This window comes from Parasteatoda tepidariorum, chromosome 3 (genome assembly GCF_043381705.1).
Source record: "Parasteatoda tepidariorum isolate YZ-2023 chromosome 3, CAS_Ptep_4.0, whole genome shotgun sequence".
Classification (NCBI taxonomy): Eukaryota; Metazoa; Arthropoda; class Arachnida; order Araneae; family Theridiidae; genus Parasteatoda; species Parasteatoda tepidariorum.
In genome coordinates this window covers 17268566-17283809 of record NC_092206.1, presented here as the reverse complement: position 1 = coordinate 17283809, position 15244 = coordinate 17268566, and the positions used below count along the sequence as shown (strand labels likewise).

At 26.8% G+C, this 15244-nt stretch overlaps 1 protein-coding gene across 1 annotated transcript in view; it reads right to left on the bottom strand.

Moving 5' to 3' along the window:
• The window catches only part of LOC107455422 (ATP-binding cassette sub-family C member 12), a 38857-nt gene that overhangs the window by 14169 nt on the left and 9444 nt on the right, over positions 1 to 15244 (bottom strand). The window contains exons 6-21 of the mRNA XM_016072979.3: positions 14134 to 14367; positions 13181 to 13354; positions 12564 to 12626; positions 12392 to 12476; positions 11548 to 11696; positions 9808 to 9915; positions 9559 to 9718; positions 8380 to 8501; positions 8182 to 8253; positions 7972 to 8096; positions 7574 to 7646; positions 5226 to 5429; positions 4183 to 4336; positions 3036 to 3149; positions 2759 to 2943; positions 1458 to 1682 (exon numbers count right to left, since the gene is read on the bottom strand). Coding sequence (XP_015928465.1) covers positions 1458 to 1682; positions 2759 to 2943; positions 3036 to 3149; positions 4183 to 4336; positions 5226 to 5429; positions 7574 to 7646; positions 7972 to 8096; positions 8182 to 8253; positions 8380 to 8501; positions 9559 to 9718; positions 9808 to 9915; positions 11548 to 11696; positions 12392 to 12476; positions 12564 to 12626; positions 13181 to 13354; positions 14134 to 14367 — 2247 coding nt within the window. The remainder of the gene's footprint in view (positions 1 to 1457; positions 1683 to 2758; positions 2944 to 3035; positions 3150 to 4182; positions 4337 to 5225; positions 5430 to 7573; positions 7647 to 7971; positions 8097 to 8181; positions 8254 to 8379; positions 8502 to 9558; positions 9719 to 9807; positions 9916 to 11547; positions 11697 to 12391; positions 12477 to 12563; positions 12627 to 13180; positions 13355 to 14133; positions 14368 to 15244) is intronic.

Here is a 15244-nt window from a genome sequence, read left to right as displayed (position 1 = left end):
GGCCAATAATTACCCATGGTGTCTTTTGGCTAGACCCTTGAACTGTCTTAAATACTAATGAAAATATTGCAGGAAAGAAAAGCAGTAAATAACTGATCTAGTTCAGCCTTCCTCATAACACCAGATTATAAATACTTCATTTTACAAGTTTTATTATGCAATGGAATTTATGTTCATGGTAAAATATGATATTTCACAAATTTATTTAATTAAGTAAATTAATAAATTACAATTTTAATCTGAACTATCACATTTTATACAATATAAGCAATAAATTTCGATTTTTGAAATAAAATAAAAATTAACTTCTATAGCAAAAACCTTTGAATTTACTATGCAAACTTATATTTTTCTAGATTAACAGATTTTTAAATACTTAAATTATTCGCTTTAATGTTATTATCTGCACATGAGAAAATAATTTATGTGAATAAATTATTTGTATAACTTTTAAATAGAATTTAAATATGAGGCGTTTTCGAAAAGTAAAGATACAATGCTGCATACTTGCTTGAAAAAATTTTAATTGATTAAATGTATATTACAAATTTATTATAGGTATGTGCGTACTTTTAAACATAGTTTCCACCATTGTCAAAGCATTTATTTAATATAGGCACAAGCTTTTGTATTTCACAGTCATAGAACATTGTCTCTTGTTGTCAGAACTACACTCCAACTTCAGTTATTATTAATCGAGAAAATTTCACCCTGCAAGAAGTTTCTTTAGGTAAAGGAATAAGGGAAAGTACCTGGGTGCAAGTCCAAGCTGTATGGCTGATAACTTAAAATTTGCCATTTGAAACTGGTTTAAAGCACTGTGTGAGAATGAACTTTATTGCACAACAAGTCAATTCTGCATGTCAGCAAGCCCGTTTGTTTATTTTTAATTGAATGATTTTAGTATACTTTTTTATGACTTTTTGCAAACCTAACCTTTTGCTTGAAGAAAACGAATTATGAGATACACTTTACATTTGGCGGTGTTCTGAATAGATGCAGATAATTATAAAGATGGCCTGTCAAACAAAGCTGACCATAAAAATAATGAATAATCTCAAGGGAAAAAGTGAAATCAGTCAGTGTTGCCAATGAATTAACAGAAACTTTTCCTTTGGTATTGGAGAAGTATCTTTACTTTCAGAAAACGCCTCCTACATATTGCATTTTTACGATAACAGCTTTAACCATTTGCTTACTGCTGATACAACGTGGACCACATTAAAACATGGTGCACTGTAAACAAAGGGTTAAGTTAGCGTTGATCCTCCATATATTATTCTTCAGTTCTTGTGGCATAGTATCAAAACATGGTTGTGCATTCCCAATTTAGAATTAAGTTATTTAATTCTAATATGCCCGATAATAAAAAAATAATCAAAATAATTATAATCTTGAATAATTGAGAATTCAATCTAATAATACTATGAAGGAATTGTTCCAAATAAATTATTTACCTTTGTAAAAAGATATCCATTGATTAGACTGATGACAAGCATAATCAAAACAGACAAACCATAAACCAACTGGTAAAATTCCACATGGGGGTGATCTGTTATGTTGATTGGCTCAAATGTAGGAGCAGCTTCAACTGATGAATTAACAGCATGTGCCATGCCAACAACAACGGATGAATTAACAGGATGAGCCATGCCGACAACAACTGATTTGAAAGTTTCATTCTAGAAGAAAATAGGAAACATATTTTTAAAAAAATAACTGAGGTATAAAAGAACATTTGATTTCATGTTAAAATATTAAATTTCTACATCAAGAATTAAATTTTAGATTAATTAATGAATATTGTTCTTGCAATCATATCAAGTTCTGCTCAATTATATTGGTAATTCAATGAATAAAATTTTCAAGAAAGAGAAAAGCTTAACAAGATCTTTAAATTACATATTTAGTTTATATTCAAAATGCATATAAAATACAGTCTTGTTAAGAATTTTTTTCCCCTGCAATCAAATTCAACTGTCAAATAAGCATTGATGGCAGAAAACGCTGAATGCAGTGCTTTTACTTAATCTTTACAAATAAAATATATATATATAATATTTGCATAAAGTAACCCCAATTCTCAGGCAATGGCTTTTTTCAACTTAAAAATAAAGGCAAAAAATCACCATGCAGTGATTAAATATTGAAAGGGCTATTAAATTTTACACCAACAAACTTAATCACCAAGTAGAAATACTGAATAAAAAAAGTAAAAACATAAAATAGAAAGAATTAAAAATATTGTAGATGTTAAACCTTAAGAGAAAAAAAGTTTATTTAACCAAAATTTGACTTGTTTCTGAGCCTTATAATTTTTTTTTTAAAGTTATGCATTAAAATCCTTTTCCTAATTACTAATTATTTAATTTCTTAAAAATATTAAAATCAAACTTAAAAAAGTAAAACTTTTATTTTAATAACAAAATTGTAAGAGAATCCCATTTAACTAATAGATTAAAGTTAAAAATGATTCAAAAGATAAATCAATATCTTTTGATTTATCTTTTGAATGGATATGATATAATATCTTTTTGGCTGGAAAATGACTAATTGACATTTAAAGCTTATCTATCAACAATTTAGATATTTAACTTAAATGTAATAAAGAAAATTGATTTAATAAACATTTGCCAAAATGTCCCCTAATTTCTGTATCAAAGTGCAATAAAGTTCAACTATGTGTAATCAGTATTTTAATAAAACAAGAAATATCAAATATATAATCTGTTTCATTAAAATTTTATTATGAACTTACTCCATTTCCTTGAGAAAGCCACAAACTCAGCCAATATTTGCTGAATTCAACAGAGGCTGCTTGAATAATGAACCATATAATAACTAAAGAACTTATTATAAAACCACCTGCAGCAGCAATATAGCCCATGTAGGTATTGTACGATATGTTCCCTGATGCAATTTTCTCTTCCTCAGTCAGTTGCCCTGTAATTATTAAACATTGTAAAATTTCATAAAAATTATAAACTATTTGCAAATAATTTGACTCAAAATTCTAACATCGAAAATTCACTTACCATCACAACACAAATCACTGTCATTCAAATCTGAAACGGAACTTAATGTAGGAGAATTCATTCTACTGTGTGAAGGAGATCGTGATTCTTCATCAGTCACACTTGATTTATTTTCTATAAAAAAATTCAAAAAAGAACAAATCAAAACAAAAACTATAAATAGATGCATAATTCTATAATTATAAAATTAATCTAAAAATTAGTTCAATTATAATATAAGAATTTTTTCATTAATCTTCCCTATTGTCAGCAAAAATAAGTAAATTTAATATTTTTTTTGTTCACATTCTGTTTTATTGTTCACAACTTCACTTTCTACCATGTCTGCAAAATTAAATCACAAATTTCTTCATTCCCCTAAGGTGCTTACATAATATTTGAACATACCTGAAGATATTCAACCAATGAAAAGCAAACAAATAAATGTTAGTGCAAGTGATAACATTTTTGTATTGTATTATTTTCCACTTAACACTTTAAGAACTTCCAATAAATTCTCTGAGATGGATGCTAAGGACCATACAAATCAACCACTTAATTTCATTATTTGCTAACTGCAGTAAACATTGCTCTGGGGACCCTGTCAGTTTCCTGATTCTAAAATCATTCAACACTGCTATTTAACTACTTATCCCGACTTCTGGGAATCATTTTACATTTTGTACAATTCCTTTAATTTAGTTAAAGATCTTTCCAGCATCCTATTCTTTCTTGATGTTTGAAAATCAATTCCAATTTAATTTCCAAATTTTGCACCCAGGGGATACCTGTCCTTACACCTGTTTCTTATTTTCCTTCTTTTATTGTCCTGTTCCTCTTCCCCTGTTAGTTAAATTACTTTTATTCTTATTGAAATGTGTTTACGGCATTACATTGCTTCTGCCATTTTGTGTTTTGACATTGAAAAAGGTTCTTGTTTGTGTGCCAAAACTATAGTAGACTCATTTTTAACTTTATATTTGAGTTTTATTCAGGTTTTCTTTAATCAACAGCACATTTATTTAAATCTTAACCAAAATGATGACACTAAGAAATATAATAATCATCAAAATTGTAATAAACAGAAAGATAAAAAATTCCCAACATACATTCCTAATTGGTTAAAAACAGTTTTCTCTGTTTGAAATATAATGTAAAAGAGAAATACCTTCAGATAAATCTATTCTATATTCATCATCTTTTGAAAGCATTTGAATCAATGATGCATATTCAGAATCTTTAGCCATTAGTTCAGTATGTGTACCTTGCTCCATTATAGTGCCATCTCTCATGAATATTATGCTATCACACTCTTGAAGATACTAAAAATGAGTTCGTCAATTATAAACCTGGCAGCATTATAAATATTTAATAATAACAAGACAAAAAAGATTTTTAAAAAAATTTCTGTGCAATAACAAAACACACAAATTTAGTGAATGACTTAAAACAGAACGGTGAAAAAATAATTTAAAAGCAGAAACTTACTAATAACTTAAAAGCTGTAGCAAAACAAGTTTTTGCATCTTAATTTTTTTTTAAACAGCAGGTACTGAACTTTCATTTACCACCTGTTGATCATTTAACATTACCCAGTGGGCACCTGTGAATCTAAGTTACGGAGGCGAGCAACATTATCATTGCCACACTGCTAAAGATACCCGTTCATAGGATGGGCCACATTCATACAACAGAGAACACACACACATAGGGAAACATCCATGCCCTGAGAGGGATTCGAACCCACAGCCAATGGCTTCACAGTCAGGCACTCTGGACGGCAGGTGGCCGAGATCTTAATTGTAGATTACTTAAAACTCCTTAAAAATTGTTAAAATTTATTGTGATTTATGATTGTTTAAGTTTGTTATAGATTTTGCTCACCGTTAAAAGTTACAGAATTAATTATACTGCTTAACTAAATGGTAAATAAAACACAATGTACAACAATTTCTACATAAAGTTTCAATTTAAAAAATAATAGACTTTTTTTTTATTATAGTTAGATTTTCATGCCTAATACAGATTTTTTTGTCCCCTTGAAATTTACCAGCACTGCATTTTCAAAATTTCAATAAATATTAAGAAAACTTTGAGCAGTAACAAATTTAAAATTCCATTTTAAAGAATTTTTATTCTTGTTTAATCTTACAAACTAAAATGGTTTTATGTAAACAAATTATTTATAAACATAAGTAGTTGTGAGATTACCTGCATTTGATGAGTGACAAGTAAAATGCTTTTTCCTTTCAGGGCACCTTTAATACAATGTTGGAATATATGTCGTCCAATTTGGTTGTCAACGGATGATAAAGGATCATCTAACAAATACAGGTCTTTATCAGAATATTGAGCTCTAGCAAGGCTGATTCTCTGCTTTTGGCCTCCACTCACATTAACTCCTCTTTCTCCAAGCTAAACAACAATATACATAATTATTTTGTACAGAAAAAAATTATCGATTTATTAATAAAATCTATCTACTGCTGTTGAATTGTTAGCAGAATTAAAAAAAAAAAAGAATTAACACGTTGAATGCCATGGTAATTTTACATGGCTTGCCCATCTGGCTAAACGGTAAATAACGACAAACTAAATTCGCAAATTTGACAGATATTGCTAGTTTTTTAAAAGGTTTAGCACGACATATCTGAAAAAAGTGGAGAATTAAATAAGCATACTAATAGTTTAGAAATAGTGGTGGATAAAAATCTACTAAATTGAATTTATTAAACCAAGAATCACAATTAATAAACTACCACTTGAAAATATTTTTTCGCTGTCTGGAGCAAGTTGGTATTTCCCTATATAAGAAAAACTATTTTTGCGTGTTCTATAATGCATTAATTTCTTCAAACCATTTTAGTAACGATAATAATAAAAAAATATAAAAAATTTACTCAAATTATGTTTTTCTAACAATCTTGGCTTCGCCGGTCACCGGTGACCCCCGTGGTGCAATGAACAAACTCAGTACCGGTTACCCCATGGCATTCAACATGTTGATAAAAAGAGCACATTTTTTTAAAAAACTATGGTGGTATTGCATTTCAGTTTTTTAATATTTGAAAATAAAAAAAAGAAGAAGACATCTTAAAAGTGTAATAGCTATTCTTCTAAATTATTAATAATAGAAATAATAATAAATTCTTATTAATGGAATAATATGTTCTTCAAAACTATTCTATTAATAAATTTAGTTTTCCATTTTTATACTGATAAGTAATATTTATTGTTGTTAAAAAATCTCAAAGAAAATTAAGAATATTTAATTACGTTTTTGTAAAAATAATTTAATTAAAAACTTTTTTTAAGATAATTTAACCAAAAAAAAAGAGAAGTAAAACTAATTGCTCACCAACAGTTATAATAACAATGCTAATAATAATAATTTTCTTATTTAAGCTTCTCTTAAATAAGAAAAATTCTAGATATTCTAAAACTAAGTTAATGAATGAAAACAGTTCAATCCTTTATTGTAAAACATTAAACAACATTAGCGAATTCCAATTTACATGAGCTTCTTTCCATAATTGCATTTTCTCGGGTATTTTTCTTTTTATATACAGATATTGAATTCTTCTTTCTCTTTTCTCATTGTTTTTTCCCCTTTTTGAACTGAAGTCAATAAATTGAATTCAATAAATTTCTCGATGGAATATATTCATAGAAAGTTATGTATTTCTAGAAGGAATATATTTCTAGAAAGGTATACATTTCCAGAAGGAATATATTTCTAAAAAGGTATACATTTCTCGAAGGAATATATTTATAGAAAGGTATATATTTCTAGAAGGAATATATTTCTAGAAAGGTATATATTTTTAGAAGGAATATATTTCTAGAAAGGTATATGTCCATTCCGTCTTATTACCAAAATTTTAAAATGCAAACAAAAGATAAAATAAAACATACGTAAAGACAATTTATATGTATTTCTTTTTTACTAGTCAGTAATGAAAATTGAAATACAAAATTAGTCATAATATTTTTCTTTTGTAATGGACATTAAATAAAGTTGAACATAATTTTTTTTTATTCTTAAATAGACTTTTAAAAAATAATAAATTACTTCAGACATTTGCAATTTATTACTGAATAGCATATAGGTTAATGATAACAAAAATACACACTTTTGAATTACTTAAAAATAGAACATTATCAATAACAAAAATAATAATCAAACATTTTAAATCAAGAGGAATCAACTTGTTACTATGTATGTGGTCAACATCATTATTTAATTATAACTTATTTAAATTTTCTAGCCAACAATAAACTGAGAGAAGAATCTTTTTGGATAATTACTTTTATAAAAGCTTTATTAACTTTAGAAAACTTTAATATCCAGAAAATTTTTGATTAAAAAAGGAAACTAGTAGAAAGTGGCTAAATTGAGTATTCAACTAGAAAATCTAGGAAAATTAGCTGATAAACAGTATTATATGAACTACAATTTCATACAATTTAGATTTTAAAAAAATGACTAACAAAATAAATATTTCAAAGTAAAAATTACTAAATATAACTACAAATTCTATCAAATGAAATTGTGTTACCTCTGTTTGATCACCAGCAGGCAATGCTGCAATATCTTCAGGTAAACCACATGCATAAACAGCTTCATAATATCTATGGAAATTAAATAATTATTGAAATGTATAACCATAATAGATAGAATATTTGGTGATACTGATTGCAGATACTTTTAGAATGTTTATGAAAAAATGTATGCAAATTTTATGAGAAAAATGTACGAAATTTTTTTTTTAAAGAAAACTTAATTTAATAGGATTTATATTATTTGCTAGCCATCAATATAATTTTAACAAACCATATCCATCTGTGGTCTAAAACAGCCTAAAACCCGTAATTAACTTAATCTAATTAAGATATTTTATGATTGACAAATATGAGTGAACACACATTTAGCTTAATCATTTGTCACAAATCTTACCTTTTTGAGCTAAAGAGTTCACCAAATAAGACATTTTCCCGTAAAGTTGCATTTAATATCCATGGTTGTTGAGGCACATAAGCAATTGACCCTCTAACAGCTATTTGCCCTTTTAATAAGCGCATCTAAAAGAAAAGGGAATAATTTTTATATTCTAGTAATTAATGTATTTAGTTTTAATTACAAATTAAATAATGGTGAGACAATTACCTGCCCTAGAAGTGCTCCAAATATAGAAGATTTTCCACTAGCAAATGGACCACAAATTCCAACTAATTTGCCCTGGGATAACATTAATTCAGTTCATGATAATTTCATTTTATGTAACATTTTAAACACTCTTGTAAATTATATATACATATAAATTTCTTAAGCTCTTGAGAAAAGAATATAATATAGATGACTTACCCGTTGGAGAGTAAAATTAAGATCAGTAAGAGCAGGGGGTAGGCCTGACTCCAGTTGCAGGGTATTTACTAAAGCTGTGTCGCAATTTATTTCTTCTCCAACAGTTTTCTCATTATCAGTATCTAAATTTCACAAAATTCTTAATTAAATGATAGCATTAAGTAGAACAAAAATTCTCTATGATCAGGTGGGATTAAGTGGGTATTTGTTAAAAAAAAAACATTATTTTCTCTTTTTAAACTGAGGTAATTTGTTTAATATTTTTCGACGCATTTACTGGAATTGTGAAAAGCAGTTTTGTTTCAGTTTCAGAAACTGAAAATAAATTTAATGTTTAGATCAGATGTTAAAGATATCTGTTTATGATCTATTACATGTAAGTTTAAGCTTTTCACAAACTTTAATCTAATATCATTAATAGCAATTTTAGTTGAAACTGGTATAGGGGCATCAAAAGAATAGATCTACATAGAAATTTAAGAATTAAATTCAAAATTCTCTTCATTATGATTGTTTTCAGAAGTGGGGTAAGGTGGGTATAAGGTTAGGCTTAGCTAAATGTTATAAGATCTAAGCTAATGTTGACCGATCATAAATAAACGGTTCCTGGTAGAACACCACATTCAAGCATCACTGGCTGCGATCAGTAAGCGGGTGGGTGACCACTTTGATGAGCCTGCGTAGAGACCCAGGGTGTGCGGTATCGGTCCTCGTTAAACTGTCCTACTGCAAAGTGCTCGGTTGAGTCCTCAGTTGAGAATCAAAATTTCAATGTCATGTCTTCGAGTCATCCTCAGGGATGTTTCCCAGACCCTCGACAATAGTCCATTGTGCAGTTCTAGTGCGACGTAAATAAAGTACCTATCTACCTAATTATTATATTATTTTTTAATCCAAAAAGAAAAAAAATACTCCATTCATCTTGATTTAACAAAAATAATTAAAGTAAAATCTATTCTTAAAATATTTCTGTTATGAGTTCAGTAAAATTAAAATGCTTGTTTAAACTAATATATTACATTAAATTTTGAGGAGTAACAGTACATTGCAGAGTTATGCATTCAGAAAGCTGCTCTATATTCTTTTTTTAAACCTCACAATCGTAAAATGAAATTTGATATTTTTGTCAATGAAACAATAAAATAGAAATGTCACTTATAAACCTCAAACAGAACTCACCTAAGCAATTTACTTCACCCTTCCCGGATTTAAGACCATTAATTAAGCTAGTTGGCACCGCTTGCTCCCAATCCAACGTGGCTTTGGATACATTTACAGCAATATCTACACGATTTGGAATAACTGTATAATTTTCTTTATCTTCTAATCTCAATATTGCCTAATAATTAAAAGAAGAAGAAAAACTTAAGCATGCATTTTATGTAATTTTCCAATCTAAACAAACAAAAAAATTTATAATGTCCTTACTTGCAATCTTGAAAGAGCAACAGTTCCATTTACGACAGCTCTAAAACATACAGGTAAAGTCTTTAAACCATGAGCAGCAATTGAGTTAACCATGACTAAAGTGAAGGCCTGAAAACATGCATGCCATTACTATCATTAAACTGATAATAGCATATTTCATCAACATATTTAAGATAAAAGTTTTATTGCTAAAAAAATCTATAATATTAAGGATTTTATTTTACTGTATAATAGGAGTGTTAGCATGTTTACATTTTTGCATTTCACATGAATAATAAATGAAAAACTCTTTAGGGATTGTATTAATAAACAAAAGATTCCTCCGACCAAATTTTTCAGAAGTAGTACTATTTATAGAGTATTGAACTTAAATAAAATTTAAGATAAAGAAATAAGAAATGTTTGTTTTATTTTGATAGGTCTATTTCAGATGAAAAGATTTTAACTTCTTGTATTAATTAAAAAAAACATGCACTTTTATGATTTATAATCTTTGTGTTTTTAAAAGATTCTCAAAGAATCCTAGTTGTGTTGATAATTTAAACAGTTATTTTCTTAAAATGAGTTTTCACCTAAATGGATCTAACATAAAAGGAAAAAAAAAATTCAAAAATATAATAATATAAAAAAATAATATATTATGAATAAAATAATAAAATACGATATAATATATAACAAATAAAATAATAAAAATAAGAATTTTTCTATGAAAAATTCATCTTTGAAGAGGAAAAAACAATACAAAAAGTTTTTTATACTTCAAATAATTGGATAAATTTGAAAAAAAAAATTGGTCTATTTTTTTTTTATTTTTTAGCTTAGCATTATAATGATACCCAAATTAACATGTTTATGGTAATGCCATTACAACTACAGTAAATAAAGTCCTAAATAAAAAAAAATTAATTAATTCATAAGCTTTATAAATGTAGTTATCATGTTAACTAGACATTTTAAAGAATAAAAAAATAGAAGCTATAATTAAAAATTGTGAGTTAATTTTTGTTGTAATTACTTAGAAAAATAAATCTTTGAGGCACAATTTAGCTGCAATTCATAGAGAGAGTGGATTAAATATCTTATGAGTTTCGATTATTAAAACAAAATAAACATTGGACTCTATTGCAAATTTATGACACTTTTTTACTTCTTTTTCATGGTCCAGTTATCTCCCATGAAAGAAAATCTTACATAGATACAACATAATATATTGCAATAAAAATTTAAATATAAATATATACTGATAAAAATTCTCTTAAAATAAGGCAATAATTTAAATTGACTGAATGAGATCTTTAATAAAAGCTAGTATCATTTTTACCAAGTTCAAAATTTTCCACAAAAAAAATAAAAAATCATGTTTGTTTCATAAAAATTAAAGTGAAATCATTTAGTAAACAACTAAAAAAATATCTGTCTACTTTGAGAACAGAAATGACGAAATTTTAATAGAATTCTCAAGATTTTATTAAAAAATTTGCTGAATGCAAATAAATGAAATAATTTTGAATGCAAGCCAATTAAATAAAACTATTAATTAATGAGTGTGACTTAAAAATAACTATATTTTGAATTTGATACGTGCTGCCAATGCAAATATGTTAAACAATGATTTGTGCTAAAATGTTTTAAGCTTATGATGCATGTTTTAGAACTTGACCTTAAAATGGATCCATAGGCACAACTGTGTTGAATACATCTAAAAGAAGGGAATTAACAATAACTTCAACTTCAACTTACTTCTGCAGGATCAATATCAAAACCAAAAAGAGTAAATGCTAATATGGTGAAAATTGTTGCAACTGCTGCTGTTATAAATGAGACAGATGAGCCTACAGAGTGAAGATACTGAACCTTTTCAATTAAATTTCTTTCTGAAACTCTTGCACCTAACAAAAGGAAGAAAAAAATTATCATAATTTAACTACAAACCATAGCAAACTGATATTTTATGTTATCCATAAACAGTCAAACTAGACTGAATTTATTAAAACATTTCCAGCGGAGAAGTGCTTTTTCCTTTTTTCATTTAAAAACAAAATTTAAAGCTAGCTATGAAAGAAAGCAACACAGTTCTACATTTAACTGAGCCAAAATAACATTTAATTTTTATGAAGCTTAAAGATGAATCATAAAAGACATTTTACAAAATAAGAATTACTCAAGACTGTAATTCTCTCCAAAATTTTAGTCTGTTTATTAATGAAAGATTTGTCCCCAAATAAAATACAATGTTTTGAAAGAGGTTTGGATTTGAGAAAGTAAAAAAAATACAAATTTTTTCATACATTACAGAGTAATATAAGAACAAAATTTATAATAACTGTGAAAATAATGATAACAAAATTTTAAAAATAATATAACCAATTTATAAAAATATCAACAAAAATAAGAATCACAGAATAAAAAAAAATATGATAAACAGATCTCATGTTTATGCATAAAAAATTTAAGGAAGTGAAAAATAATTATATTCTGAAAGTAATGATTGCAAAAGGTGTAAAATTGAAAAATATTAATCTGAAAAACTTGTAACAAAGATAAATAAAAGAATCATAGAATAATAGAAAAAAAGAGAGCATACCTCTTATATTGTCAATTAAATGCTTTTCCCATGCATAGAGTTTTATCAGTTTTACATTGGACAAAAATTCAGACATCAAAGAAACCTGATCAATACATACATATTTGTTAGAAAATTATTTAACACTTTCTTAGAAATTCTCTCTTTTTTTTTAAAAAATAATAATACTTACACGTTCATCTGTCGCTTTTATGGCTTTCTTTAAGTATCGAGCAGATAAAAGGGAGATCACAAACTGAAATACATATTAATCTATTTAATACTTATACAATTACTTGGAAAAAATAATAAAAAACAGAAAGTAAGTAAAAACTAAGGACATTTCATACTAATACATGAAAACAGTTTTTTTAATTGTTATAGAATTCAAAGAGAACTTTCAAATATGACCTTAATCACTTTTAAAATGATTAAGTTGCTTTTTATTGTCTTTAAAGAATTGATAAGTACTTAGTATGAAAGAAAATATAAAAATAGGAGAATACTGTGAGCACAAATTAAATTACATCTAGAGTAGGATTGAAACAGTTTAAAACACATCTAAGATCTATTTGAGTATGACAGAAACAGGTGTGGAGCAGTTATAGAGTAGTTTAGAACAAATCTAGCATGTTTTGGGAATGAAATAAGTTTGGAGCAATTTAGCATAAAATAGGCTATTCTGAAAATTACAGCAACAAAAGCAAATTAAGTAAGTTTATTCATCATATTAATTTGTAGAGATTAGAGTAATTTGAAAAATATAACTTTAGAATGAATGAAATATAAATTTACAAGCTGCAAACTAACCTGAATTCCATAAGTGATTAGGAATACAGCTATACCAACAAAACACACAGGTCCCAACAAATAGTATGTATAAACAACGGTTCCGATAACAACAAGAGGTCCTCCAATAATTAAAGGAAAGTTATATACCATCATGAAAACTTTCCGACAGTCATTAGAGAACAAGTTGACAAGCTGTAAATGAAATATAAAAAAATAAAAATTTGCTTGCAAATAAGACAAAAAATTTAAAGGAAGTAATTTTTATCTAAACATTCTCTAAATTTGAGGCAGATCTTTTTATCTCATGAAAAATTAATAGAAAGTGCTGTGTTATTTTCTAATAAAAAATGAAAATTTTAAAACAGAAAAAAAATAAGGTCCGTAAAAATCACGATTAAAAAGAAAATCAAAAGTGTCAGTTTCCTTTTATATTCAAGTCACTTTTTTTCTTCAATATTTACCAATAAAACTTCTGATTATATATTTTAACAATACTAAAACTAATATAATTAATATTTGAAGCTAAAACTGTTAATATTATTTATTTATATTAACAGTTTATTAACTTTACATATTGATTATTAATTAATTGTCAATGTTGTTAATTTATTATTACTCCATAAACTAATCACTAAATCTCAATTATTTTTATACAAGCTCAACAGCCTAATAGTTTGTCAATTGGATATCAATTAAAGAATAGATGAGAAAACTTCAAGAAAAAATCAGTTTTTCTAAGTTATTTTAACAGAACAAGTTTTCTTCATTGTTTAAACACATTTGCTTCATATTAAATTAACTTGAAACAATTATTTTCTTTAAAAACAATAAAGTGACTTAATTTCATAGTTAAATCATGACTTAACAGAATCTCAGTCTCTGATTAAAACAAGAAATGCAACTATCAAAACAGAAAAATTTCAAAGATATTGCAGATTGTTTTAAAAAGTAAAACCACCACAAATACAGACCTCACCAGTTGATGTGTTTGACAAAATCTTTAAAGAGGTTATTTTTTTGTACAAAAGAGCTGATACAGCCGATGAAGCTCGAATGGAAGTCCTAATGTTGATTGCCCACATAAGGGATAAACAGAATATACGTAGAGTTTCACAAAATAAAAGACCAAGCATCCATGTGATGCCTTCAAACTCATCTTCATTCGGTGATTGAATATATTCCAACAGCAGTCTCATAAAAATTGTCTAAAATAAAACAAAAATGGAAAAATTAGATTAAATAATAAGAAGAAATCATCAATATAATATACTGCCGTGCAATAGAAAATCAACATAAGCAATAAAAAATTTTAAATTAAAATATTTTTTTTTTCAAAAATCAATTTTCTTTCTCAGATTTCTGAAATTCAATTTTATAGCATTAATTTGATAGCATTAATGTGGGAAAGAAAATAGTTATCAAGCAGTTTTTCTATCATGATCTGATCTATTGTGATGCCCTTACTCTGTTTTTTAAACTGCATGGTGGTATATGCTACTGATTTTAAATAGTCATCATGATCCAAATACTAATTATACAGAAAAATGAGTAATAAATGATTTAAAGCTTATTATCTTTCTGCAGTCAGGATAAATGGGAAATTTTGCACAACAAAATTTACTGTCATGTCTGGTTCAACCAAAGGAAGAACAAAATGGAATGTTTAGCAAAAAAGGAAATGTTGGTAATTAAAAGATCAACTCACTGAACATTTGCGACTTCTAAAGCAGTGCGTCTACTAATTGTTTATCTGATGCAAAAAAGAAAAAGAAAAACAGTTTATCCTTTGTTATTTAATAAGAAAGTTATGTACGTTAGGGTAAGGTAAATTTTCTTTACACATTTGGCCACTCAGTCTTTTAAATATACTGAAAACTTTAGATCAATAAGAGAAATTGACTAATGACAAAACTATACCAAAAACTAGCTTTATAGGCAGAAGAATGTAACATTTTTCTTAACATTTTGCGTTTTATTTTCTCATTTATATAAAAATAAATGAAAACCAATATGATTTATACTTCATTTCATATTTTCCCCATAGAAAGCAATCATTAATTGTGAAAAAACTTAAAATTCATG